The sequence below is a fragment of the Pollachius pollachius genome (genome assembly GCF_949987615.1).
Source record: "Pollachius pollachius genome assembly, chromosome: 3".
Lineage (NCBI taxonomy): Eukaryota > Metazoa > Chordata > Actinopteri > Gadiformes > Gadidae > Pollachius > Pollachius pollachius.
In genome coordinates, this window is record NC_136936.1 from 7,718,388 (window position 1) to 7,745,205 (window position 26,818).

At 43.5% G+C, this 26,818-nt stretch overlaps 1 protein-coding gene across 5 annotated transcripts; it reads right to left on the bottom strand.

Annotated features, from left to right (window-relative positions):
* Positions 1-451: 451 nt before the first annotated feature.
* Positions 452-25,169, bottom strand: map4k1 (mitogen-activated protein kinase kinase kinase kinase 1). 5 transcript variants are annotated; one of them, XM_079732020.1, is made up of 33 exons: positions 25,064-25,169; positions 24,737-24,844; positions 16,750-16,807; positions 16,424-16,514; positions 15,631-15,695; positions 15,057-15,112; positions 13,461-13,508; positions 13,201-13,243; positions 12,957-13,029; positions 12,409-12,540; positions 11,636-11,698; positions 11,372-11,453; positions 9,133-9,249; positions 8,766-8,847; positions 8,511-8,548; positions 8,222-8,271; positions 8,018-8,062; positions 7,760-7,780; positions 7,606-7,654; positions 6,958-7,174; positions 6,474-6,541; positions 5,731-5,772; positions 5,553-5,631; positions 5,361-5,437; positions 5,069-5,129; positions 4,184-4,286; positions 3,861-3,919; positions 3,420-3,523; positions 2,775-2,952; positions 2,317-2,385; positions 1,957-2,052; positions 1,467-1,593; positions 452-802 (listed from the first exon to the last, which is right to left on the bottom strand). In XM_079732020.1, the coding sequence occupies exons 2-33, from the start codon at positions 24,842-24,844 to the stop codon at positions 703-705; spliced, it is 2,601 nt and encodes an 866-aa protein (XP_079588146.1). In that variant the 5' UTR covers positions 25,064-25,169; the 3' UTR covers positions 452-702. The 5 variants fall into 5 exon arrangements, with proteins under 5 accessions (XP_079588146.1, XP_079588147.1, XP_079588149.1 ...); XM_079732021.1 differs by having other exon boundaries at positions 25,119-25,137; XM_079732023.1 differs by having other exon boundaries at positions 8,222-8,265; positions 24,737-25,166.
* Between the last annotated feature and the right edge of the window lie 1,649 nt (positions 25,170-26,818).

Consider the following 26,818-nt stretch of genomic DNA (forward strand, 5'->3'; position numbering starts at 1 on the left):
TCACAACTACTGTATATCACCCCTTATGTTTTGAATGAAAAAAATAATTTGTGATGATAATGAGGTTAAAAGGTTGAATACATGAATGCACCCCCTCTTCCTTCTCACACACACAAATACATGCACATAAACACACTCTTAACATGCACAAACTCAAAGATGTACATACATGCACAAAGAAACACACACACGCGCACACACACACACACACACACTACCCAGAATGTTTAACTAACTGTTTTCCGTTCTAGATCAATAAACCAGCAGTCTGATTGGCTCACAGTGTCTTATCGTGTGGTGAATGATGTTTCAGCCCACACTGACAAAGCACGTTTTGTGAATAGGCCTTTCATGTTTACAACAAAGACTTTTGACAAACAATCAAACTGACAGACAGACAGCCAAGAAGGGGGAAATATACACTGTTTTGTGCCATTTAGTGTCAGATGGGGGTATCACATTTAATCAATGATTTTCTTACACATGGTGTCTTTTTACATTACATCCAAATGACTGACAGCAATCTGTACCCACAAATAATGCCCCAGAGTAATCCCAGACGGAGAGAAACCCCTACATGTGTATGGACAGCAGATGGTTGTCCATATTATCTAACAAAGATAACCAGTAACCTCCTCAGAATCAAACGGCTACGTTTACATTCAATTTAGACTAGAGATGATTTCCAATGATGCTCTCTGGTCACGGCAGCACAACGTAGTTCTCCGCGATCTCCAGGATGTAGAGGTTGCACGTGTCCGGATGGTGTTCCTCCAGCGTCCTCGTCTCCATGACAACCAGCCTGAGGTCACAGGGTTGAGGATATACTCCGGTCATACTTTTTATCATAACATTGAAAAGTGAAACTGAAGGTGAAAACTGATTGCAACATGAACGCTGAGGTCTACAAATCCAGAGGGTACGACTCTGCAGACAGACTCGTACAAGGGAAGCTGTGCGTCACATTCAGCCTTCGGGAACAGTTTTAACCAGTGGTTTCAAGCTTCCAACCTGTTTGTGTGTGCTTATCATTAAGTATACACAGGGACCTTTCTAAAATAGTTACACATTATCTTCAGCAATCTCCCGCGACCCTGTATGCATATCAGCGGACCTCAAGTGGGGTCGTGACCCCAAGTTGGGAAGAACTGTAAGCTAAAGTAGTAGCACCATATATATGTATGTATGTATGTATGTATGTGTGTGTGTGTGTGTGTGTGTGTGTGTGTGTGTGTGTGTGTATGTATGTGTATGTATGTATGATTGTGTGTGTATATATTTATGTATGTATGTATGTATGATTGTATGTATGTGTGTGTGTATATATATATATATATATATGTGTATATGTATGTATGTATGTATGTATATATACAGTAAAGTTGAGCGCTGACATCTTTTACTATAATGTTACACTGAGTTTAACTGTTAGGCCCCAGCCTTCGGCTAACCCTGGAGTGTGGTACCTGTCGTAGCCGATCAACCGGTACTCCTTCTTTGGGAGGTGCTCCTGTTGGAGCACCTCCGTGAAGTTCTCCCCCCTCCTCTGCCAGCCGTGACGCCACACCACCAGCAACGAGTCCTCAAAGTATACTAGAGAGACAGACAGGCAGCAGGAGAGACAGACAGGATGGGAAGGCACGAAGGAACGCATACAGAGGAGAGGGAGAGAGAGCGGTAAGAGACACAGGTGAAGAGAGACACAGACAGGGCGAGAAGGAGAGACCAGTAGAATGAGAGAGAGGTGCAGAGAGATAGACGTCGATGGCCGGACAGATTGATAAAGAAAACGGATAAGGAAAGAGATATGATGGGGAGTTATTTTTTTTATATAAAACAAGCTATAATACAAAAAGGAATCGACTTATACCAAGCCTTTAACCATCTATAAACCCGTTTCAGGTTCTACGCTACCTTTTGTTCAGTCATTTATTTTAATAATATACAGTTACTGACCTACAGAGTCCACGTTAAAGTCGAACGTGGTCTCGTTGCGTCCGTGACCCCTGCTGCTCTTCGTTTCCCCCTCCAGGCCGACCACGTGTACTGACCCTGTGCGGAGCAGAAGTGACGTGAGCTGGATGAAGATAGAGCGCAATGGACGGTGACCCGAGCAGCGCAGGCCAGCAGCATTAATCCTACTCTCTGCAGAGGGCGGACAGACATATTGCCGTTCTAACAGCATGTAGAACCTTTCAGGCAATATTTTATGCTTAAAGTATCAGTGGAAGAAGACTATTATGGCTGATATGATTGTACAAAGCACACACAAACATTGGGAAAATCATGCTTGAGGGATTTTACTGTCTTTCTTACTTTCTAGAAGGACAAGTAGTGAGCTGTTGTCTAGTTGGTTCACTTGAATTACTTCCGGGCATCGTTTCTCTGCAAACACACACACACACACACACACACACACACACACACACACACACACACACACACACACACACACACACACACACACACACACACACACACACACACACACACAATACACACACACAATACACAAACATGCATATACACACAAGCAAAAAATCAAACACATGCACAGACAAAAACACGTAATTCACATTGTATTGTATGACACACACATCCCTAGGCCCCATGCTAAAAAAACGTAAATGTTCATAAACCCATTTAATATCCTGTGACCACTGTTATGTACAGAAGGTGGATGAACTAATAAACTAGCTGAACCACGTCTTTAAATCCTGCCAAATGCAACTTCACTTGAAATCCACTCGAAATCGTTCGCTAATGTAACTCACCCAAGCCGGCGTGGGTGAACCAGGAAGTGTTGGAGTTGAGGTTGATGTTGTCGAAGCTGATTGGTTGGTTGGAGTCCGGCCCGCGGGACACCCCGATGCAGACCAGGGGGTACTCCTGCTGGGAGACGGCCACCATCTGGAACACCTTCAGCGGGCTGGGCAGCGGGAAGTCAAAGTTCTGGAACACAGAGCGGCTCCATGGTTCAACGGTCTGCTAATGGGACATGACTGGGCTGGTCTGTTAATGTACAGTACACACAGGCACGCACGCACACGCACACACACACGCACACACTCAGACAATACCAAAATATCCCCCAACATGAATCTGAATAACTGATCTATATCTCCACTGTTGACAGTAGCCTCTCTGCACTGCTGTGGGAGAAGCTCTGACCAGCACCAGTACAGACCAGTGGCTCTGACCAGCGGCAGTACAGACCAGTGGCTCTGACCAGCGGCAGTACAGACCAGTGGCTCTGACCAGCGGCAGTACAGACCAGTGGCTCTGACCAGCGGCAGTACAGACCAGTGGCTCTGACCAGCGGCAGAACAGACCAGTGGCTCTGACCAGCGGCAGTACAGACCAGTGTCTCCCACGTGCACCATACAGACCAGTGGCTCTGACCAGCGGCTCCCACCCACCTTGATCAGCATGAACTTGTGCAGGGGCTCGTACCACTGCAGCAGCAGCACGCTGGAGTCCAGCGCGCAGCACAGGAAGGCAATGCCCCGCTGCCCCGTGTCCACTGCGGAGGAGAGAGACCAGCAGATGGACCTCAGGTGGGAGACAGGTCACCTGAACCCATCGCGCTCACTGTGCTGCATTTCAGACTTGATGACATGTATTTTCGAAACCTATCGTTTTGCTGAGAAGAGGAAAGCCTTATTCCGTCGCCAAAAGTTATTCTGGTGGCAGTGATGTAGACTTATCAACGCACACATTGATTATAGTTGCAAAACTATTGATCCATGATAATAATAATAATGGTGCTTTTGAAATGACTATCAACACGCACACACAAACACACAAGTTGAAACACACACACCGAGGATGCTTGTGTGTTATGGTTGATCTTTTCTCACCAACTGAACAGGTCCTACAGCCTTTCGTATCTGGTACTTTAATCGTCACTGCATATTTCCTAAATAGTGGAAAGAAGGTTAAAATAGATTAAACAATAATTTTGGAATTGGGAGGGAAAAAAGCTGATCAATGGATAAACGGAGTGACAGACGGACTGATAGCCGGATAGAGAAATAAGACAGCTAGAGGCAGCAGGACTTGCAGAAGGCCAGGCAGGCCGCTGGGCTGACATAAAGAGACAGATAGATGGATAGAAAGACAGATGGAAAGGGAAACAGACGAGACACATTAAGACAGGTGACCAGGCAGACAGACAGGGTACCTGGGTAGCAGCCTGTGTGTGGGCAGGGCCCCCAGCCTCTGGTCTTTGCGAGCCTGCTCGTACAGCTCCTTCAGGAGGTGGGAATGGAGCTGGGAGGATTTACCTTAAAGGTGCAGTGTGTAGGCTTTAGTGGCATCTAGTGGTGAGGTTGCAAATTGCAACCAACTCAATATCCCATCCTCACCCTGCCCTTTCTAACAACCTGGGAGAAGCTATGGTGGCCTGTAATGCCAAAAGCATGTTATCGTCTATGAAAGCATTGACTAGTGTCAAGTGATTGGGTTCTTTTATGGATTTATAAACTGCAATTGAGCTATTTAGTCTGTAAAACTATAGGTCAGAGTTTACAAGTAAGATAGCGATTATGATCATTAATTGAAAACACATGTCCACTCTGGTGCTTTTTGTCAGTTCTGGGCTACTGTAGAAACATGGCGGAGCGACATGGCAGGTTCCATGGAAGAGGACTCATGCCCTATTTACCTTTTAAAGGTAATAATTATCTTTAAATACCTTTAAAGATAATTCTAAGGTAACAAAGACACAACAATGGTTATTTTCTTTGGATGATACAATAATTAAAATATACTTATGAATGTTGTTATCAATGCCAAGTCCGTTCCACTAGACTACATTCTACGCATTGCACCTTAAAGTACAGATCACACAAATTGCTAATTGGCAATAAACAGTAGAACCGCCCCTACACACAAGGCGGTTCTCCTCCGAAACCACAGAAATAATAGTATTTATTTAAGTCATGGTTACAGGAATGGTTGAGAATGGACGTGTTGCATTGGGTAAGATGGTTGGGGATTGTTGATGATAGCCTGCTGGGAAAGTGAGTCTTTGAAAGAGGGCTACAAACACCTGAAAGGTACATACCTGACACAGACATGAGGACGTTGCATATGGTGTAGAGCCAGGTGCATCTCCCTGGGAACAGCTGGGCGAGACACAAAAGAGAGACTGTTGGTTCTCCCGTTCTACGACTGCTTCAAAATGACAATGTAACCTAACATGACATAATGTAAAGCGACAAAACAACATGTCATGTCACGTAATATGCTGCAATGTAACGTTATATGTAAAGTAACATGATGTGATGAAATGCACCGTAAAATACGGTTTCTAATGTCTATTCTTCTTCTATTATAAATATCCAGTAAAACCTCACCAGCTCCATGGTTGCCTCGGAGCTGTGGAGGTTGAGGGTGTATATGCCCTCCTCGGCCCCCAGGATCAGGTGTTGTTCTGGGGCAGGGAGAGAGAGAGAGAGAGAGAGAGACCAGGCTTCAGAGTGAGTCCACTTCCACTGAGGCCCGTACACCATGTGTGAGAGTGCATTGGCCGGGGGTGTGAGATTGACCTTTGGTACTTGGGTTCTCCCAGGCCGTGGAGCAGTTCACATGCAGAGGACAGCCGTGGAACACCTTCTTAAAGTACACCTGGGGGCCCCCACAGGGACAGCAGAGAGGGGAGGGGGTCATCAACCGGTCAACCATGAGACTACAGACGAACGTGAGGCGTAAAGGAGGTACACTCACAGGGGGCTTCTTCAAGACCGGACTGACGGACTCTGACACCTTCTGGGCGTGACGTCGTCAAAGATGGACGGGTAAGATGGGAGACATGAAGGACATGGAGAGAGGATGTTGATTAAAATAGTGATTGATGCTCATTTACTACTTGCACTGATGCCTTACAAATGTTTACATATAACATTTAAATAAAAAAGTATGATAAAGTAAAATAATGTATTTTTCGGTTCAACGATGCTAAGAATATGGTGCACGCATGGTATTGCACAATAAAAGAGTCCACCTGAAGATACACATTTTATTTGTATCATAGATTAAACTAACTAGTATTCCACAATAAAGGATTCCACCTGAAGATACAAATTATACTTGTATCTTTAATTAAACTAATTGTAGTATTGCACAATAAAAGCGTTCACCTGAAGATACACAATCTATTTGTATCTTTAATTAAACTAATAGTTGTATTGCACAATAAAAGCGTTCACCTGAAGATACATATTCTATTTGTATCTTTATTTAAACTAATTGTAGTATTGCACAATAAAAGCGTTCACCTGAAGATACCCCTTTTATTTGTATCTTTAATTAAACAAATTGTAGTATTGCACAATAAAAGCGTTCACCTGAAGATACACATTCTATTTGTATCGTTAATTAAACTAATTGTAGTATTGCACAATAAAAGCGTTCACCTGAAGATACACATTCTATTTGTATCTTTGATTGACCTGAACTGTCATCATCACCTTGGTTTTCTGCCTCCTGTGAGGGTCTTTAGGAGGCAGCTGCGGAGGGGTGAGATCAGCCTGGCTCTCTGATACACACACACACACACACACACACACACACACACACACACACACACACACACACACACACACACACACACACACACACACACACACACACACACACACACACACACATTGATAAATGAGTGGATCTACACTCTGCTAATGTCTGATAGCTACTTGGATAAAGCTTTTTTTCTTTTGCAGCACTTTGAATTATTATTTCACTACAGAATGAGGCATAGTACAGTTAAGCATAGTATAGTGTATTCGTCCTATTAGATAGCATTGCACATAGGAAAGCATAGCGTGGCATAGTATAGTAGTCTATCCATCATATGACATAGCACAGCACATGGCATAGCATAGTAAAGCAGTGTATTTATGACGCATTTTGTTGACGAGACGCATGGTGTGTGTTTGCTGGGTCGAGACCCACTTGGGCATTGCTGTATGGTGGAGTGTGGGCGGGGCGCAGGTGGGGGTTGAGTCCCACTGGAGGTCCTGGCCACAGGGCCGCGGGTGAGGTAGGAGGGCCGCTCAGGTAGGGGTTGGGTCCCACTGGAGGTCCTGGCCACAGGGCAACGGGTGAGGTAGGATGGCCGCTCTTCCTCCCCCCCTGTCACACTTTCTTCTGAGCTGGTGCGTGCCTGGGGCTGCAGGCGAACACACACACAAACACACACACACACACACACACACACACACACACATAAACACACACATAAACATATATACACACACACACACACACACACATAAATACAAACAAACACACACACACACATAAACAAACACATATACACATGCACACACACTTATGCACACACACATGCACATACATGTGCGTGCGTGTGACATGTAAGGGTTAGGTTTAGGGTTAGGGTTATGCACACATTAACCCTAACCCTAAAGCTGTATGTAACTTTGTAGAGTTACACACACAAACACACACACATTCATGCAGACACATACATACTCACGCAAACACACATACACACAACCACACAGAACGCACACTACGTAGAAACCATGAAGAGTTATTTTGACCGAGCCCTCCCCGACATCCAGGTCCAGTACTGCTCACCTTCGGAGGAAGAGGAGGGGGGGTGTCGTCCAATGGCATGGTCTGGCTCCTGTCGGGAAAAAAATGCATTGGCTGTGATTGGTGCATCTGTGTTGACAGTGGACATTCCTCTAAGCTGACTGGAAGTGCTGTGTTTGAAGGCAGATTTGATTACCTGCTCAATTGTAGCGTGGGGCTGAGGAGAAGCAGGGATAGAGGGACAGTTACACATTCAGAGAGAGACAGACAGACAGACAGACAGACAGACAGACAGACAGACAGACAGAGAAAAACAGACAGAGAGAGAGAGACAGAGAGAGGGAGAGGGATAGAGAGGGAGAGAGAGTGCTGGGCAAGTCAGTTAAAACTGGAGGAGATTTAGTTAAAGGTTCAATTTTGAAGATTTAATGAAGACATGTGCTAGTATACTCACACATCCACGTCATCATAGTCATCGTCTGATTCCATATCGTGGTCCCTTTTGGGTGGGGGGGGAGAGAGGTGGGAGAGAGAAAGAGAGAGATAGATTACCAAACAGATGCAGAATAACACCAGTGTTGAGAAAAGGTAAGAGGAGGAGAAAGCTTGGTTTAGTATATGCTCCTGGGATTGGCTGGGAGAGGAAGGGTGTATTCACCTGATTGGACTTTTAACACCAATTTTAGGAAAAGATGGCCCCAACTGTAACTAAAGGAAAAGAGTGTATTAGTTAACTTAGGCCCACTCATTACCTCCCACAAGCCCAAGGGGTTTCCCTCACAGTATAACGGCAGTTTCTGTTCTGTCACGTAGGAGTGCTGGGTTCAAATCCTGCAGGTTAGATATGACCCATTGAACCAAATCTTGATGTTTTCTGTGTGGTCCATACACTTTACCAGTTACTCACTAGAACCCACGTAGACCAGTTCAACCCAGTAGAAACATACCGTTTTTTCCACCGGCCTCGTGGTGTAAATCTGATTCACTGGGAGCACAAAAAACATGTTTCCATTTAGCACTCATCAATAGTTTAAACCAGCTTGTATCCATAACACTTCTATGTTCATATGCATATACGACTGTGTAAGCAACGAGAAGGGGAGGATGACATTGATTAATTGCTTTTTGATGAACATATTCACTTTAAAGCCCACTGGTAACACATGTATTAACTGAGGCTGAGCTGAGTTGAGTGTACATACTACTGGCCCCAGAGTCGGACCTCTCTGCCTGGTTGTGTCGGTTAATGGACTGGATTCTTCTCAGGTGACCAGGGACCGCCACCTAGAAACCCACCACAGCGTCTGTCTGTCTGTCTGTTCCATCTCACACATACACGTCCCATCCACACTTACATATCTCACATAACGTGTCGGTGTTACAGAGACAGATGTCTTCTCATGGTTGTCAAGTATACCTTCGTTCCAGTAAAGTATTTGAACGGTCATTTTGAGAGAGTCAAGTAGAGAAGGTGAGAGGGAGATAGAGAGAGACAGAGGGACCACCTTAGAGAGCGACAGAGAGAACGAGGGAGGGACACAGGGTTTGCGGTGAGACCCTTTGCCCTACCTCCATGTCGTCCTCCTCTGAGGAAACACAGCTTCTGAGCTTCTCTGGGTTCCTGAGTCGGTCTAGAAGCTCCATGGTCAGCTGCTGTCTCAGGCCCTGCTGGGTCACGAACATGTGCTGCAGGGGGGAGAAGGGAGCAGGCACTGGGTCCACAGGACCGGGGGAACACTCACTCTGAACACTTCTCCCACACGCCTCCCACAGGGTTTCTAAGAGCTGGGTGCGTCCTAGGGGTGAGGGTTTAAGGCGGTGCTGATCTATAGCTACATTGGCCTCTGATGTGGATGTTCACGCTGATATACTGACACTAAATGCGGACAGAGGTTTTAAAAGGGGAGATGGTTTGACGCCTTTGAAGAAGTCACTTCATCCTTTGTATGACAGGGTTTGATTCTACGGCGACGCTATACTGGCCAATATTGGTAGATCCTCCAAAATACATCACATCGTTAATTTGGTGCTATTTTATAAAATACATACAGTGGGGCAAAAAAGTATTTAGTCAGCCACCAATTGTGCATGTTCTCCCACTTAAAAAGACGAGAGAGGCCTGTAATTTTCATCATAGGTAAACCTCAGCTATGAGAGACAAAATGAAAAAAAAAATCCAGAAAATCACATTGTGTGATTTTTTAAGAATTTATTTGCAAATTATGGTGGAAAATAAGTATTTGGTCACCTACAAACCAGCAAGATTTCTGGCTGTCACAGACCTGTAACTTCTTCTTTAAGAGGCTCCTTTGTCCTCCACTTGTTACCTGTATTAATGGCACCTGTTTGAACTCCTTATCCATATAAAAGACACCTGTCCACAACCTCAAACAGTCACACTCCAAACTCCACTATGACCAAGACCAAAGAGCTGTCAAAGGACACCAGAAACACAATTGTAGACCTGCACCAGGCTGGGAAGTCTGAATCTGCAATAGGTAAGCAGCTTGGTGTGAAGAAATCAACTGTGGGAGCAATTATTAGGAAATGGAATACATACAAGACCACTGATAATCTCCCTCGATCTGGGGCTCCACGCAAGATCTCACCCTGTGGGGTCAAAATGATCACAAGAACGGTGAACAAAAATCCCAGAACCACACGGGGGGACCTAGCGAATGACCTCCAGAGAGCTGGGACCAAAGTAACAAAGGCTACCATCACTAACACACTACGCCGCCAGGGACTCAAATCCTGCAGTGCCAGACGTGTCCCCCTGCTAAAGCCAGTGCATGTCCGGGCCCGTTTGAAGTTTGCTAGAGAGCATTTGGATGATCCAGAACAGGATTGGGAGAATGTCATATGGTCAGATGAAACCAAAATATTACTTTTTGGTAAAAACTCAACTCGTCGTGTTTGGAGGAGAAAGAATGCTGAGTTGTATCCAAAGAACACCATACCTACAGTGAAGCATGGGGGTGGAAACATCATGCTTTGGGGCTGTTTTTCTGCCAAGGGACCAGGACGTCTGATCCGTATGACGGAAAGAATGAATGGGGCCATGTATCGTGAGATTTTGAGTGAAAACCTCCTTCCATCAGCAAGGGCACTGAAGATGAAACGTGGCTGGGTCTTTCAGCATGACAATGACCCCAAACACACCGCCCGGGCAACGAAGGAGTGGCTTCGTAAGAAGCATTTCAAGGTCCTGGAGTGGCCTAGCCAGTCTCCAGATCTCAACCCCATAGAAAATCTTTGGAGGGAGTTGAAAGTCTGTGTGGCCCAAAAACATCACTGCTCTAGAGGAGATCTGCATGGAGGAATGGGCCAAAATACCAGCAGCAGTGTGTGAAAACCATGTAAAGACTTACAGAAAACGTTTGGCCTCTGTCATTGCCAACAAAGGGCATGTAACAAAGTATTGAGATGACCTTTTGTTATTGACCAAATACTTATTTTCCACCATAATTTGCAAATAAATTCTTTAAAAATCAGACAATGTGATTTTCTAGATTTTTTTTTTTTCATTTTGTTTCTCATAGCTGAGGTATGCCTATGATGAAAATTACAGGCCTCTCTCATCTTTGTAAGTGGGAGAACTTGCACAATTGGTGGCTGACTAAATACTTTTTTGCCCCACTGTATGTCCGTCCCACACGGCTACGTTCACATGTGAAAACACCCCCGGTTTGATTCATCAAAACAACATTTTGATCATGGGGAAGATAGTGACCTATGTCGGTATCGGCCAATCAGTGTCCTACTCCGCAGCCCTCCCCTCCTGGTGAACCCTCAGCCCCAGACTCACCGTCAGCATCTTGGAGGCACTCGGCCTCTTCTTGGGGTTCCTCACCAGCATGGCCTTCACAAAGCTATAGAACGCAGAGGACCTGAGGGGGGGGGAGAGAGAGAGAGAGAGCGAGAGAGAGAGAGAGACATGTATATATATTTATTTAGACATTAAGAGAGAAAGAGAGAGAGATGGAGGAGAAAAATAAAGGTTTGTTCCTTGCTCTTTTAAATCGGAGAACGTTTTTCTCTTGCTCTATTTAGTTATCGTGCGGTTTCTCACCATTTGGACTTGTCCTTTAATTTGGGAGGCTGGTATCCACTTTTAGACATGAGGAACAGGACCCTGGGAAGGAGTAGACGTCTGTTAGTTGGACTGTGTGTGTGTGTGTGTGAGTGTGTATCTGAATGAATGTGTACATGTGAGTGTGTACTACCTTTAGTGTACGTGACTGAATGTGTGTGTGTGTGTGTGTGTGTGAGTTTGTATCTACCAGGGGCGTAGGAATGAGTTTAACATTGGGGGGGACACATATCGGAAACCTGACAGATCTGTTAATGGTTTGAAAAGAAATAGTCATAAATTAACTACACTGAAAAAATTCACAAATATATTTTATTCTACTAAAAAGATACATTTGTTAATGTAAAGGAAAACACATTTTGAATGGCAGTAATGAACTGATAAATATCAAATCAATTCTTTAATTGCACACTCAATCATCCAGTTTTTTAGAATAAGAAGCGGTACCAAGACGCTGTGTTGCGCTTTCAAAATAAAATAAAATATTTTTCTCCCCCTGGTATAATTTTTTGGTAGGAAAAATGCACCTGTCTCCAATATTGGAGGGGACACGTCCCCTCCGTCCCCCCCGGTTCCTACGCCCTTGGTACCTACCGTAGTGGGTGTGACTGAATGTGGGTATGTGTGTGTGTGTGTGTGTGTGTGTGTGTGTGTGTGTGTGTGTGTGTGTGTGTGTGTGTGTGTGTGTGTGTGTGTGTGTGTGTGTGTGTGTGTGTGTGTGTGTGTGTGTGTGTGTGTGAGTATGTACCTACCGTAGTGGATGTACATCAAACAAGGGCGGTTGCATCTCCACCAGCTCTATGGCTGTGATGCCGACCGACCAGATGTCACACAGCTCATTGTAGCCTCCCTTTATCTCCACAGCCGCCACCTCTGGCGCCATCCTGTGGACATGGAGAGCAATAACACTGCCCGGGTCAGGGCTTCCTTTCCCCTCGTTCAGTCTATCCATGCCAAGAATGAATGCAATCCAAGCGTCTTTCAGCGGTAAAAGCATCGGCCCAAGGCCAACAAATTGACAAAATCCTGGTCATGGTGTCCTCTATGTAGTACTATGCAGGCATTTACCAGTTATAACATACCGTTCATTGAATTCATTCATTAATTTCAGTCGATATAGTTACAATCACAGCTCCATGAGTCCATGACAATAACAAGTTTAAGACATTTTACCAGACCAGTATGGACTGGAACAAGTCATAGGATTTAATAGTTCAGATTTTTCAGATTTGCTGACAACAATTATTTATTTAAATTCTGGTCCAAGCTAGCTAAATAGGAACTGAACTTTTGACCTCACCAATATGGCGTCCCAATGAAGGACATCCTGCGAGCTAGAGTCGCTGTAATCTGGGCAGAAATCCCAAAGTCCGCTAGAGAATGGTGATAACAAACACAAGAACACTTGATGCAGTCGATGGTGCGAGAGGCTCTCCATGAGTCTTATGATACTTTGTGCTCTGAAGAAAATATACTACTTGTGACTGAAAGCCAGCTGCATAGCAAAGATAAGTTTAGATTGCTTTTATAAGCGGACTCCTTACCTAGCTTCACCTCTCCCTGGTCATTGACGAGGATGTTGGCGCCCTGAGGAATAATGGTGGACAGTTACAAGAATTCAATAACAGACCAAATAGGGAGGTTTGCTTTTAGCTTACAGTCAGTCTCCAACGGCGATAGCGCAACCACAATAACAGTAATTGATTTCACAACACAAGCCTCATGATTTCTGAATTGAAAGAAAAATAATACATTTCAGAATAAGAGCCCCCACATTGTACAGTTCAACAAGGAAAGCTTTGACCTTGATGTCCCTGTGAATCTTCTTCTGTCCATGGAGGTAGTCCAGGCCCTGGTATAGAAACACCCATCACAACATAACCCCATGTTACAGTTTTTCTCCATTGTATACACACAAAAAATGGAACTATGCACACAATTCTGAAAACTTGATGAAGCTCATGTATCAACTCCCAGACTCCAGACTGCTAAACTCTAATGACAATTCCATTGTTTTCACATATATAGAAATTCGAAATGACATTTTTGCAAAACTCTAAATACAAATTTCATCATTTAGCACATTTGGTTCACACGGAAAACACTGGCCGTCAAAATGCCACACCCAATTACCAATTGGTCTCACTCACTTCTCACCTGTTCAAACTCAACTGGCAAAACACTTCAATCGTGTGAGAGCATAAAAGAGGCCTCAGGTGAGCTCTAATATGTCTTCTGTGGTGGTGGGATACCGCAGGTCGTTTCAACGCATTTATATTCTTTTTATTTTTTGTTGGCCTATGAAAAGCTTTTTTTGCAGTCAGTTCATCGGAACATTATACCGTATAACAGTAACAAATAAATATTTGCTTTGTTATGTTTTTGTACTTTGGTGTATTCTCAGAACTCCAACAATGTTGCAGTATCAACTTATCAACAGTATGACTCTGGGAAACTGGGATTGTGAGTTTAGCCCATTGGAGCTTATTGGATAGACAAATATGCATTGTGTCCTATTCTGATACAATTGTGTCAATGCAATATATAGATAATATATTCACAGTATTGTATTACAAAATGGCAACAGTTTATACTATATGTGCCATCTAATTACAACTTCAAAAAAGGAAGCTATTTCTAAACAATGTTATACATTTGAATATGTGACATGGCCTTATGAAGCCAAAACCTATGTAAACATTTTTTTGATGAAAGTGTTTTAAATGTAGCACAACAGTGTTTAATTTATGCTTTAGTTTCAGAAAATTTGTTTAAATGATTGAGAAAAACTGTAAAATCAACATGGCTCTAGTCAAGGCCCTGTGCTCAATGCTACGTGCAGACCTTGAACCCAGCCACAGAACTGTGGTCTCAGCATGTGTTCGAGTGAGTTAAGTTAGTCATGTTGTGTAGGTTATTGGATATTGTGTGGTAGGGTTAGGGTCAGTTAGTTATCTTAATGAGCCACGGCAAAGACGATTTTCTGTCAGCTCGTTGATTGAAGATAAAGTCAAAATATTAGGGCCATATTCATAGCGAATTTGAGACTTCAAATCTGTACAAATATTAGGCAGAAGGCATACGTCTGGAGTATGCCTTAATTTATGCTTTAGTTTCAGAAAATGTGTTTAAATGATTGAGAAAAACTGTCACATCAACATGGCTCTAGTCAAGGCCCTGTTGTAGAAACACCCATCACAACACAACCCCATGTTAACATCAACATGGAGGTTGTCAAGCCCTGTTATAGAAAACATAACCCATGTTAACATCAACATGGAGGTAGTTCCTGTTACAGAAACACCCATCACAACATAACCCCACTTTAACATCAACATGGTCAACCTGACAGCAGGGCTACTAATGAGTCAACCAGGTTAAGCAGCAGAGGTGGTCCCACCTGCAGCATCTCTCTGCAGATGTAGGCTATCTGAAGCTCTGTCATAGGACCAGTCACTGAGAGAGAGAGAGAGAGAGAGAGAGAGAGAGAGAGAGAGAGAGAGAGAGAAATAGTGTTGGAGAAAGTGGAAGAGAGTGTTAGAGAAAGAGATAATGTATGAGAGGGAGAGAGAGAAAGAGAGAGAGAAAAAAATAGTGTTGGAGAAAGTGGAAGAGAGTGTTAGAGAAAGAGATAATGTAAGAGAGAGAGAAAGAGAGAGAGAAAATAGTGTTGGAGAAAGTGGAAGAGAGTATTAGAGAAAGAGATAGTGTTAGAGTGAGAGAGAGCGATAGTGTTAAAGAGAGAGAGTTAGAGAGAGAGAGGGAGCGAGATAGTGTTATAGAGAGCGAGAGTTGGGGGGGGAGGGATGAAGAGGAAGAGATAAACAGAACAGAACATCGTTAATGTGAGGTGGCGGTGGAAACAAACACATTCATCTCTTAACATCAGAGAGTACCCTCCCGTTTTACAACCGGCACGAGCACTTGTCTGTTCTTAGTCACGGCCCTAGCTAGCCCCGCCCACAGACACACACCGTGGTAGACGTCCTGGAGGGAGCCCCCGCCGCAGAACTCCATGCAGATCCACAGCTTGTTGGCCCTGCGGACAGACAGACAGACACCGCTCTGTGAGACCGTACCGGGCACAGACGGAGCACAGGCGCCTTCCTGAACCCAGTCCATCACACGGGGGGATGCTCATTTGCATATGGAATGTAGAATGCATGGCGCATTCTACATTCCGCTGTTTGTTAGAGTTCAATCAGTCGACTAGTTGTGGTGCGTGGTGACTTGATTTAGGCGACTTCCTGACTAACCAGAAATTGTGTAATGGCATCTTAGGTCATTTGGCAGGTGCTATTATCAAAATTGAATTGGGTTCAGAAAGATGTCATTTAGGAGCAGGAAGGGAGTCGGGGCGTCTTGCTCGGGGATCAGTGATCGAACCCTTAGTCCGAGTCCTATCATGCCACTTGCCTTTTGGCATTATCCAGTTAACTTGCAAGATGATACATGATTCATTATGATAGCTAACTGAGGGGGGAAGAGAGTGAGGGGGAGAGAGAGAGAGAGGGAAAGAGGGATAGACAGAGAGAGAGAGAGAGAGAGAGAGAGAGAGAGAGGGATAGACAGAGAGAGAGAGAGAGAGAGAGAGAGAGAGAGAGAGGGATAGACAGAGAGAGAGAGAGAGAGACAGTGAGAGAGAGAGAGATGGAGAGAGAGATGGAGGGAGAGGGGGAGAGCATGGGAGGTAGAGTGAGAGCAAGTGAGAGCAATAGAGGGAGTGCAAGATGAGAGAGAGGAAGAGAGAGATGGAGCAAAGCTCACCATATGTAGCTGCCGTAGTAGGCCACTATGTTTTTGTGTTTGCAGCTCTTCACGATGACAATCTCCTGCTGGATGACGGAGAAGTCATCCTCTGTGACAGAGAGAGAGAGAGAGAGAGAGAGAGAGAGAGAGACGATATTAGTGAGCGGCAGAGAGAAGGGTGGTGGAGTGCAAGGCAAATAGGCCGAGAGTGACAGAGAGTGAGACATGAGGGAGGCACAGGGAAGTGAGTACAGGGAAACATGTGAATGCGTTGAGATGTAGTTCTTCCGATGGTCACGTTCGAGTCATCATAGTAACGGAAGGGATTCTGTTGGTCATCTCACCTGGTTCCATCGTGACCACCTTCATGGCTGCCAGCTCACCGTTCTGTTTGTAACGAGCCTGTAGAGAACACACACACACGCACCCGCACACGCACGCACGCACGCACGCACGCACACACACACACACACACACACACACACACACACACACACACACACACACACATACACACACACACACACACACACACAAGCAATTGTATTATTTTGTACAGTTGGGAAAATGGTCACTTTAATTGCTGTGCACATCGCAGGGACATACAACACAATTTTTTTACATGTGTTAAAATGGCAAACATGTCCACGATCATGTCATGGACATTTTGCATGCACACATGCAACCCTCTTTGTTGACTCTGACTGCTTTCACACTACTGTACACACATCCCTCCCTCCCTCTCTCCACACCCTCAGTCTCTGACCTTTAGAAGTGTGACAGTTGGATGACTAGAAGGCTAGACTAACACCAGACAACTCAATGCTACGTGCAGACCTTGAACCCAGCCACAGAACTGTGGGCTCAGCATGTGTTCGAGTGAGTTAAGTTAGTCCTGTTATGTAGGTTATTGGATAGTGTGTGGTAGGGTTAGGGTCAGTTAGTTATCTTAATGAGCCACGGCAAAGACGATTTTCTGTCAGCTCGTTGATTGAAGATAAAGTCAAAATATTAGGGCCATATTCATAGCGAATTTGGGACTTCAAATCTGTACAAATATTAGGCAGAAGGCATACGTCTGGAGTAAATCTAAGTGAAGACTACCCTGCAACCCACTGTGTTAAATAAGATAAGCTAGTTGCTAAGAAATTATGTTTAATCTAATAATGGTATAAACAGACAGAGTTTAATCTGAACCGTTTTTTTGTTTATTTTAAATGTATTTATTATGGAAACATATTTGACTGCTTTGAAAGAAGAGTAAAAGACTGTTTTTGTGTATTTACATTTTCTAAACATGTCACTTCTTCTACCAATTCCCCAAATCATGGAGTTTAACGCATAGCACTGACTCTTCTTTGACCGGAAATTAATTAGTTGAGAAACAAATGAGGCAGACAAAAAATTTAAACATAGACTTAGAGTTATTTTAAACAGGGGACTGTTGCATTACAGGCAAAATTCAATGAATGATGATAATTCCCGCAAACATAACCAACTGGAAACAACTTGTTTATTACATTCTGATATTATAAGTCAACTCTTTCTGTCTCCGATGGCTTTTTATATGTGGGAGGACCGCTGCTGTAAATAACAACAGACAATGGAAACTCCATTTTGGCTGTGTGTGTGTGTACGTGTGTGTGTGGTTGTCTCTGAGCATGTGCATAAATGTGTCTTTAAGTATGTGTCAATATAAGTGTCTGCATGTATGTTTGCGTGAGCGTGTGTGTGTGAGCATGCAAGTATGCGTGTGTGTGTGTGTGGTCGGAAGGTCACTAAAAGGAAAGACCACCTCAAGCTGTACAATTACACAATAACTGATATACAGTAACAGCTCAAACACATTCCACGCAATGGATATGCAGTGTAGATAAAATGTCAGAGGTTGCTATGGTCCCGCTACCACATCGGCTCACCGTAGACTTTTGTAAAGGGATGCATAGAAACACTACCATGTTCTATCTCACGTACGCACACACACACACACACACACACACACACACACACACACACACACACACACACACACATTGTGACCAAACTCCTATCTTGACACACAATGAACAGATGCAAGGAATACCGAATAACCTTTACACAGACCTGATTACATTTTGATGCCATATTGCAGGTTGTCTTAATGTTTTTGGTGATTGGGTCAAGGTTGAAAATACATGCTCCCTAATACAATAAAGTACTACACGCACAGTCTTAACATGAACATACTCTTCGTACAAAGACAGGCCATAAATCCTTTCTACAGGAGCAGCCTAAAGAGTGTGATGACAACAGGACATTGTTATCCAAAGCGATTTGGAAACAGGTCACTAAGGAGCAGATAGGCGTTGGGCATCTCGCTCAGGATGCCTACAGGTAGATTGGTCTGCTGTGGGGGAAGACTTGTCAAACCAAGTCTTCATTTAATCGGGGAACAGCGTGTCTCTGTAGATCACAGCCACAGCAGGAAACACACTGTGATCCGTCTGATAACATCAACAATAGATTGATGCATGTAAGAGGGGAAAAACCCAGTTCCCTCTGATGGCACGACTGTGCTTTTATAGTTGATGAGGTTGCAATGATTGTTGATGAACAATGTCCAAAAATATTGATAGAGAGATTGATTGATAAATTGTCACTTGAGCTGTGCATACTGTATTTTGAACATATACACTTCACATTGAAATACAAATCAGTTGGACTTCAGATGACAATAATTAAGCCCCTTTTCTCCAAATCATAGGATGAACAAATCTGTCATAACCTGAGACCTCCTCTGTATTCTAACACCTTTCTGTGAGTAACAGCTCATGTAGGAGTTAGAGTTGGATTAACAATGCTCTTAACAAAGTGTTGCGCTGCACATTGCAAGATGTCTCCAACCGATTAGTTACGCACAGATGCACACACACTTTAATGCACTAGAACGCACACACACACACACACACAAATGAATCAAGACACACAGATCCACTTAAAAAAGCATAATAACTTACATAGATACACACATCATCACACAGATGTACTGGCCAAGACAAACATGCGCACACATGCACATTATGTAGTTGGTCTAGGTTAGGTTCACCCCATGTTCATGTGGGTCTCCTCCTGTTGTCCTGTTTCCTCACACGCCACAAGGACATGCAAGCTAACCCACCAGTCCTCTCTGTAACTAAGGCAAGGGCCCTACACCTGTAGCTGCTTGCCGGGGACCGCCCTCTGGGGCAAACGGCCCTCGTCTCCCAGCAACGAGCGTAGGATGGGTGAAATGCACAGAATGCCTTTCCGAATTAGCACATTAGAACCCACAGGCACATGCTGGCATTCTGGGTGATGCTTTTAGTACAAGCCCAGTTTCTCTTCCTCTTTCATCGTTAAATTTAGCCTCAATGATAACAGAGGAGACATTTGAACACTAACACCCTAACACAAGCACACACACATACAACTGTACATACACACACACACAAAAACACATGCTCAAAGACAACTAATTTCAGAATTCCTTAGTATATAAATACTCCTCATCTGGCCTGTGTTTATCTGTTATTTGCCCTGGCTGAACAAGTAAAACCTGCGACGTGACTGTGACTGAGTGTGTTAGGCAGAAGACCAATAGATTGGAGTCAGTTATTTAAAACTGACTCACCCTCATACTTGAGACTTTCAATCTCTCTCTGTCTTGACTTTAACACCGATTGCGACAGTATCAATACTTTTGTATCAATAATAAATGTTATAGCTCTTTATTAATCCCAGATAGGATTCTAACAACGAAGCAAGACGTCTATGTATATGTATGTTGTCTTACATTATTAGAATAAACTTTCAATGAAACAATGATGAGACAACAGATGAGTGTATGTAGATCCAGGGGATTGTATTCTTTCTTTATTTACAGTTTGATCTGGCGTCGTTAAGTAAAGAAATATGTGTTATGTGAGATCACTGTAGCCTCCTTCTGCTCCAACAGAAAACAGGCCTGTAAAATCTGTAAAATTGTTTTTTACAGATTACTAGAGATACTTTGATACACACTCATGCACACAAGAGAGAGAGACACACACACACACACACACACACACACACACACACACACACACACACACACACACACACACACACACACATGTTATATTTCAACTTCAGAAGAAGTTGAAACAAGTACATTTAAACCAAACACAATCTGAGGGTTTATGTGTGTTAACAAAAATATCGACCTGGGGATACATATTTTTTGAGAACAGAGCCGTGAATAAACTGCAATGGTGTTCACCAAAGTACACCTATATAGTATTTTTTTGTCTAAGTACGATAAATTCACACCAGAACCCCATCGGCCTCGCAGTTTTCTACCTGCTTCTTACTACTGCAGACCTAGGTGGAGAAACCTCTGTCTAAGCAGAGAATGAGTGGTATCTATAACACTTTGAAGCGTATGAGGGTTGACTGCGTTTGAGTAAGTCTATTGTTTCGGGTAGGGTAGGCCTACTTTGTTTTTGACCTCTGCTGCTGCGCTGCGGATAACTGCTACTGGAAGCCCCATCTTCAGCAGGTGAACACAAAAGCTAGACCAGGGGTCGGCAACCTTTTCTTTGTTAGCTACTTTACCAATTAAATAGCCTGTATAGGCAAATAGAACAATTTGAGTTCATGCAATGAATACATGCAATTGCAATAAAACGTAGGCTACAAAACAAGCATTTGAGTGGATGTTACATCTAACAGGAAATGAGGGAGGAATGCAGGAAAAATTATCAGGTTTTACGTTGAAATTGAGTAGGCTTAGATCTTCGGTTTCAGTCCATGTTTGTGAAAATGAAATGATTATCATTGCATCATAGAAAATATCAGCCTAACCCTGCTTTAATATAACAACACTGGTCAACAGTAGTCTTGTTGCATTGATTCCCAGCAACACTTGGGGCCTGCATGACCAAAAAAAATATTAACTCAGGGTTACAACTTGCTCTAATGACTGAGAAAATCAAACACCCCCCACCTTTCTCATTCAGTTTCATGGGATTTTTGTTTCTGAATTTCATTGCAGAGCTTCTGAATATCAGGGATGTATGATGTTGTTTTCAGCTTATATGTGTTTTGCCTTCTTTGGTACCATAGTTAGGTGATTTTAGCAAGCTACCCGCTTAAAAAGTGTGCCAGGATAGTCTCGGGATGCACATTTCATGCTGAAAAAACATTTTTCATGCCATATACAAGCAATATATTTTTACAAATTGATATGTATGGTTGACTTTTGGCCTACAACAATCATAGGAAAATTAATCCAATATATGTTATCTTCGAGTTCTAAAATAAAGAAAATATATATATATTTTTTTGGCCAAAAAGCCGTAAGGGCTGCGCCAAAGGGCCTCATGTGGCCCGCGGGCCGCAGGTTGCCAACCCCTGCCCTAGACAAATGATTGCATGATGATCATGAGCATGACATCAAAACATAATGAATGCCTCCATTTTGAACGTTTAGACAATTTGGTTGTTCATTGTCTAATAATTAACAATTTAATGATTTGTGATTCTTGCAAGCCGTTTTCTTTTGTTTGAATGTGCAAAATGAAAGATTTTCGAATAAAACGTTTTGGTAATTGCTTCTGGTTTGCTTGATGAGTGATCTCTCAGTTAAATATGCTGCAGTCTGCACCCATTGCAGAAGGTGTGTGCGTGTGTGTGTGTGTGTGTGTGTGTGTGTGTGTGTGTGTGTGTGTGTGTGTGTGTGTGTGTGTGTGTGTGTGTGTGTGTGAAGGTGTGTGTGTGTGTGAACTACATGCAAATATCTTGAGTATGGTGTGAAAAACAGCCGTCAGCAGGGTCTATCCACTGTTCCTTTAGAGGAAGTTCTTTTCACCCCCTCCCCCCTCCACACCCCGACCTCCATCTTCTCTCTGCTTTGCATTGGTCACAGACAGAGCACAGCAGCTATAACCACACATGCACACAAAGTCAACAGCATCATCTCCCTCAGCCTCACAGTGTAGCACACCAAACCCCTCCGCCGGCTAGGTTAGTGGGGGTGGGGACCACATGGTCTCAACCTAGCTCAACGGAGGCAGAGCTGCCATGGCAACACGAGGCTACCCCACTCTCAGCCAGGTCGTCTACCGTTTAAGGGGGCACTCCCACTAGGCCATCTGTACCGTTGCCGAGTAAGTTCGCCCCCTAAAGTCTAGATCTATTGGCTAGTGTGAGCGCGCCATCCGTGCTCATGTACGGTTAAATTCCGTGGCCTCAGTACACTTCGGAGAGGTGTGCTCAGGCCACGGTACAGATGCTAATGAGCCGACACGTGCACACGCACGGATACGCTATGGAAGAAATTAATGACTATATTCTAAGGCAAACCATGATCATTATTAGACCTATATATCTAATGGTAGAAAGCAGCTAGAAGCGCCTCTGAACTCTCATCTAGGACTTGGCACGGTGCCAGGGAGTCTGGGATCAGAGCTGTGTTGGCTTCTCAGAGCTTAGAGCTGAGAAGCCAACACAATACCGGAGGCTATGGGGTCAAAGTGTACTGACCCCACGCCAGGGCTTAAGATTAGTGTCGCCGGCCACTCGTGGAAAGGAATATATGATTGATCGGCCATGGGGGGCCGTGGGCGGACACCTCACAAGAAACAGCGTTGTACGTGAGGATAAAAAAGAGGCCTGGGATCTGTTGACCGGCAGTGCTTTGCAAACTACTCGGCTTTGTTGTTGTCTTTTTTAACGATAAAGTCTTTTTTGTCATACTTGCTCCGGATCCCTCGATTTCTTTTGCTCTCTTAGTTGAAGTGATAGAACGCGGTCATTTTCTACCACAACGCAACCTGAGCTGGTTGCGTATGTACAAGAGGCAACCGTTCTCAGGCGGATTAGAAATTAAATAGAGGAAATTAAAGACAGCCATCTCTGAGTTATAACCGTGGAAATTGAGCCCAGAAACTCAACAGAAGGACATTACTGCAACACACACACCTTCCGCCTGTGTGCGGTTGTAGGCGTGGCTACGATGTCAGACACAGACCCACAGACCCCTACAGCTGTCTGTGTGTGTGTGTGTGTGTGTGTGTGTGTGTGTGCGTGTGTGTGTGTGTGTGTGTGTGTGTTACAAACTGCCAAAACTGATGTGGAGACCCCCGCCAGTCTAGCAGTACCCACAGAAAGGAAGTGTGTGTGTGTGGGGGGGGGGGGGGGCGGAGGAAGAGGTCACTGTGATGCTGTGGTCCCTCAAGTATGAACTGTAAAAAAAAAGATTCCTCCTCGTTCACCTCTTTCGTAGCAATCACTGTTTATGGCAGTGAAACTACAGCTAGCATCACGGCTATTATCTGATACCATGGAAACCATTTCCAGGGTAGAGCTAAAACCTCACTGACCATAATCCTTGTGTATGTAAGACTTACATTCTTCATTCTTCAACATTGTTCCAACTCGAAGAATTGACAAACACAAAGGTGTTTCCTTTGTTGGACAAACAACATGTGGATTAATGCGCCATTCACCAAGTTAATATGTCACCAAGACAGCAGTGAGGAGCTTCTTATACAAAAGACTGGACTGGAGTTGAGAAGCAGTCCCCCTGGGTGCTGAGTTTCCAAAGATTCTCTCAGGTCTCAAGAAGTGCTTATAATGTGTTGGTAAAATAATACAACATATTTTCACACTGGGGCATCCAGGGGATTATTGCTAATTCTATGAACTTCAAAATCAGAAAGAATTCAACACTGAAAATGATAATCAGCCTGAATTCAGTGGATGAGCACCTTTTTTACAAACATATTCAACTGCAAATACTATTTATAAAAAATTAAAGGTTGTGTTCGACAGTACACACATCAGTTCACTCATAATATGGTTATTTGAATTGTGTAATAATATTGCCGCTTTTAAAGGGACAAATAAGGTTCTACGACTGAAAGGATGAAGTGCAATCGACAGTACTTCATATAGATAAAATCTTCTTTGACATTTTTGTGATTCCTGTTTCACTTTTGGTGAAAGTAGAGCTCTTCCGCTCGAGAAGGACAGATGTTCACACGCTGAAGGGCCTGTACATACAGAACCTGCATCTGGCAGCAGACAACAAAAACCTCCACAACCTCGTTTTATATTGCTTCAAAATGAAAACGTTGTCATAAGCATGTTATCTTTTTTTCAGATCTACACATTTGTCAAATTGTTGAGAATGTGTGCATCTGCTGCGATTACTAAGGTTACATTGCGGAACATTGTTGCAAAAAGTTGAACATATTTTCTCAATTGCTTGACTTTCCCACCGTGTTTAGACTCAAATTGATACCACAACAAGAGAAGGTGGATGTGCCTGACCTTGTACACATCTCCATAGGTCCCTCCTCCAACCCTGACGAGAATATCAAAGTCCTCCTGGGGATCTGTCGTGGAGATGTCCAACGTCATCTTCTGCTGGTAATCCATCTTGTTTGATATCAACAGAAATGCTGCTTTGACATCTTTTTATGTCTACACACGCAGCCCCTCACACATGTCCCAGCAAACAGTCAAACACACATACATAAATATACACAACCCACAAACACACACACTGGCTGAACCGTCTCCTGCGCACACACACAGACACAGACACACACACACACTCTCTCAGTGTCTACTGGCTCATGCTGAAAGGTAGCTGACCTCCCTCAAGCTTACAGCCGATGTCTTTTTCTCCTTCAGTTTATCACTCACACACCTTCCTGTTCCTCACTCAAGCAACCCTCCCATCCGTCTTACTCGTGCTCCCTCGCTCTTTCTCTCCTCCGCTCACACACACCCTCTCTCTGTCAAACCGGCTTTCGTTTCATTTAATCAATTTTGTTTCCTGTACGCATGCGTTTGTGTGTGTATGTTTTTAGGTGTGTGTGTGTGTGTGTTTATTTGTGTGTGTATGTATATATGTAGGTATTTATGAATGTGCATTTATGTGTGCTCTTCCTGGACCTATTCTGAATAAATATAACTTGACATATTTTGGCCTAACAAGTACACAATAAAAGTATCTTGATCATTATTGCTTTATAATGAAGCATATATGCGGTTGTTTCATCAGTTCATAGGGAAGGCTCTGGTGTTGACTTGGGTTTTGAAGTCAGTCTGTTCCAGTTAAGTGCGTCTTTGTGGGTTTCCACTGCTGCGTGGGGCTGCACACTGTGCAATCATGGTTGTAAGAGAGGGGGGAGGGGATCTAGCTAGATAAAGCGGAGAAGATCAAGGAGAACAATACTTGTATATGTATGTTGCAGATCAGCAGAATGCCTCATGCTTGTCGCTCCCTTTAACTTCCTGCGAACCGGTCTTACCACAACAAGAGCAATGAATAATGGGGCCACCGAAAAACATTATCCATGGTGTAGTCTCTTCAGTGATACAGAGTCACAGTACCGTAGATAGCAATGTCTGTGATTTTCATCGAGTTGGCTGACCGATCGGCTAAAACCGTGTATTTGATGGCCCATAGAGCTACAACTATGACCTCACGTTAAACAGTAGCAAGCAGCCGAGCATGGAGAAAATGAATTTGTCACACTATGAATAGATCGCTATCTATCTACTAACCACACTTAACCTATTTCCAAAACACTTGCCACGTCTCTTGAAGACGTTACCCTATAGATGAAATATTTCACTTGATGGTAAGATATCAGCCTTTAGAACAGGCAGGCAAAATAGGTAAATTAACCATAAGAACAAATGATGGCATATATCATGATGTTGACGCTGCTAATGTGATATATTGCAGGTTATATCAATGCATTGTACAGGCTTGTACATTGTGTTGTCACATTTCAATGACCTCGCCTCCATTTTGGAAGTATAGGAGCCTAGGAATGTTATTGGTTATGGTATTGGTATTTTGGTAATGGTTTGGTAACTAATCATGAAATTATTTTTCATTATGGGGTGAGATTGTGGTGTTTCAAACTGGGTTTCTCGTATGAAATCTGGCAAAATAAAGTTTTAATTAATCAAGGTTACGGTGGTTTTACGTTTATGCAGGATTCTACATTAATACAATACTCTCTCTTCACAAATTGGTCTTAGTATCGCCAACATACTAATTGTATGATGCAGTCTAATGTACACGCCTTGGAACGTTTTATTTTTTAAACTAAAGACGAAATGTTATTATGTTTATTATATGAGAAGATACCTGATAAAAACAAGTGAGGAGACACCTTTTTTCACAGAAGCCTACAGATCAAATACTCATAGTTGTTATATTCAACGATAGGGGGCGACAGTGCAAGTAAAGCTGGTGCGCTCGGAACGAAAATTCGCTGGCCTAGGCCTAGGAACCATAGTTTAACCGGCGGAAGTACGCTTTTACTTTTTTTTTTAGTTATTTCCTTGATATTTCGCTTTAAATACGACGTTTAAATCCGAAGATAATTC

Bases quoted from the DNA above. Each gene is read 5' to 3' on its own strand.
- map4k1 (XM_079732020.1), bottom strand. From the start codon at position 24,844: ATGGATTACCAGCAGAAGATGACGTTGGACATCTCCACGACAGATCCC. The intron at 13,244-13,460 runs GTCAAAGCTTTC...ATTATTCCTCAG, and splicing joins AGATTCACAGGGACATCAAG to GGCGCCAACATCCTCGTCAA. The intron at 8,549-8,765 runs GTATGTACACTC...TTGTGCTCCCAG, and splicing joins GTCCGACTCTGGGGCCAGTA to TGAATCAGATTTACACCACG.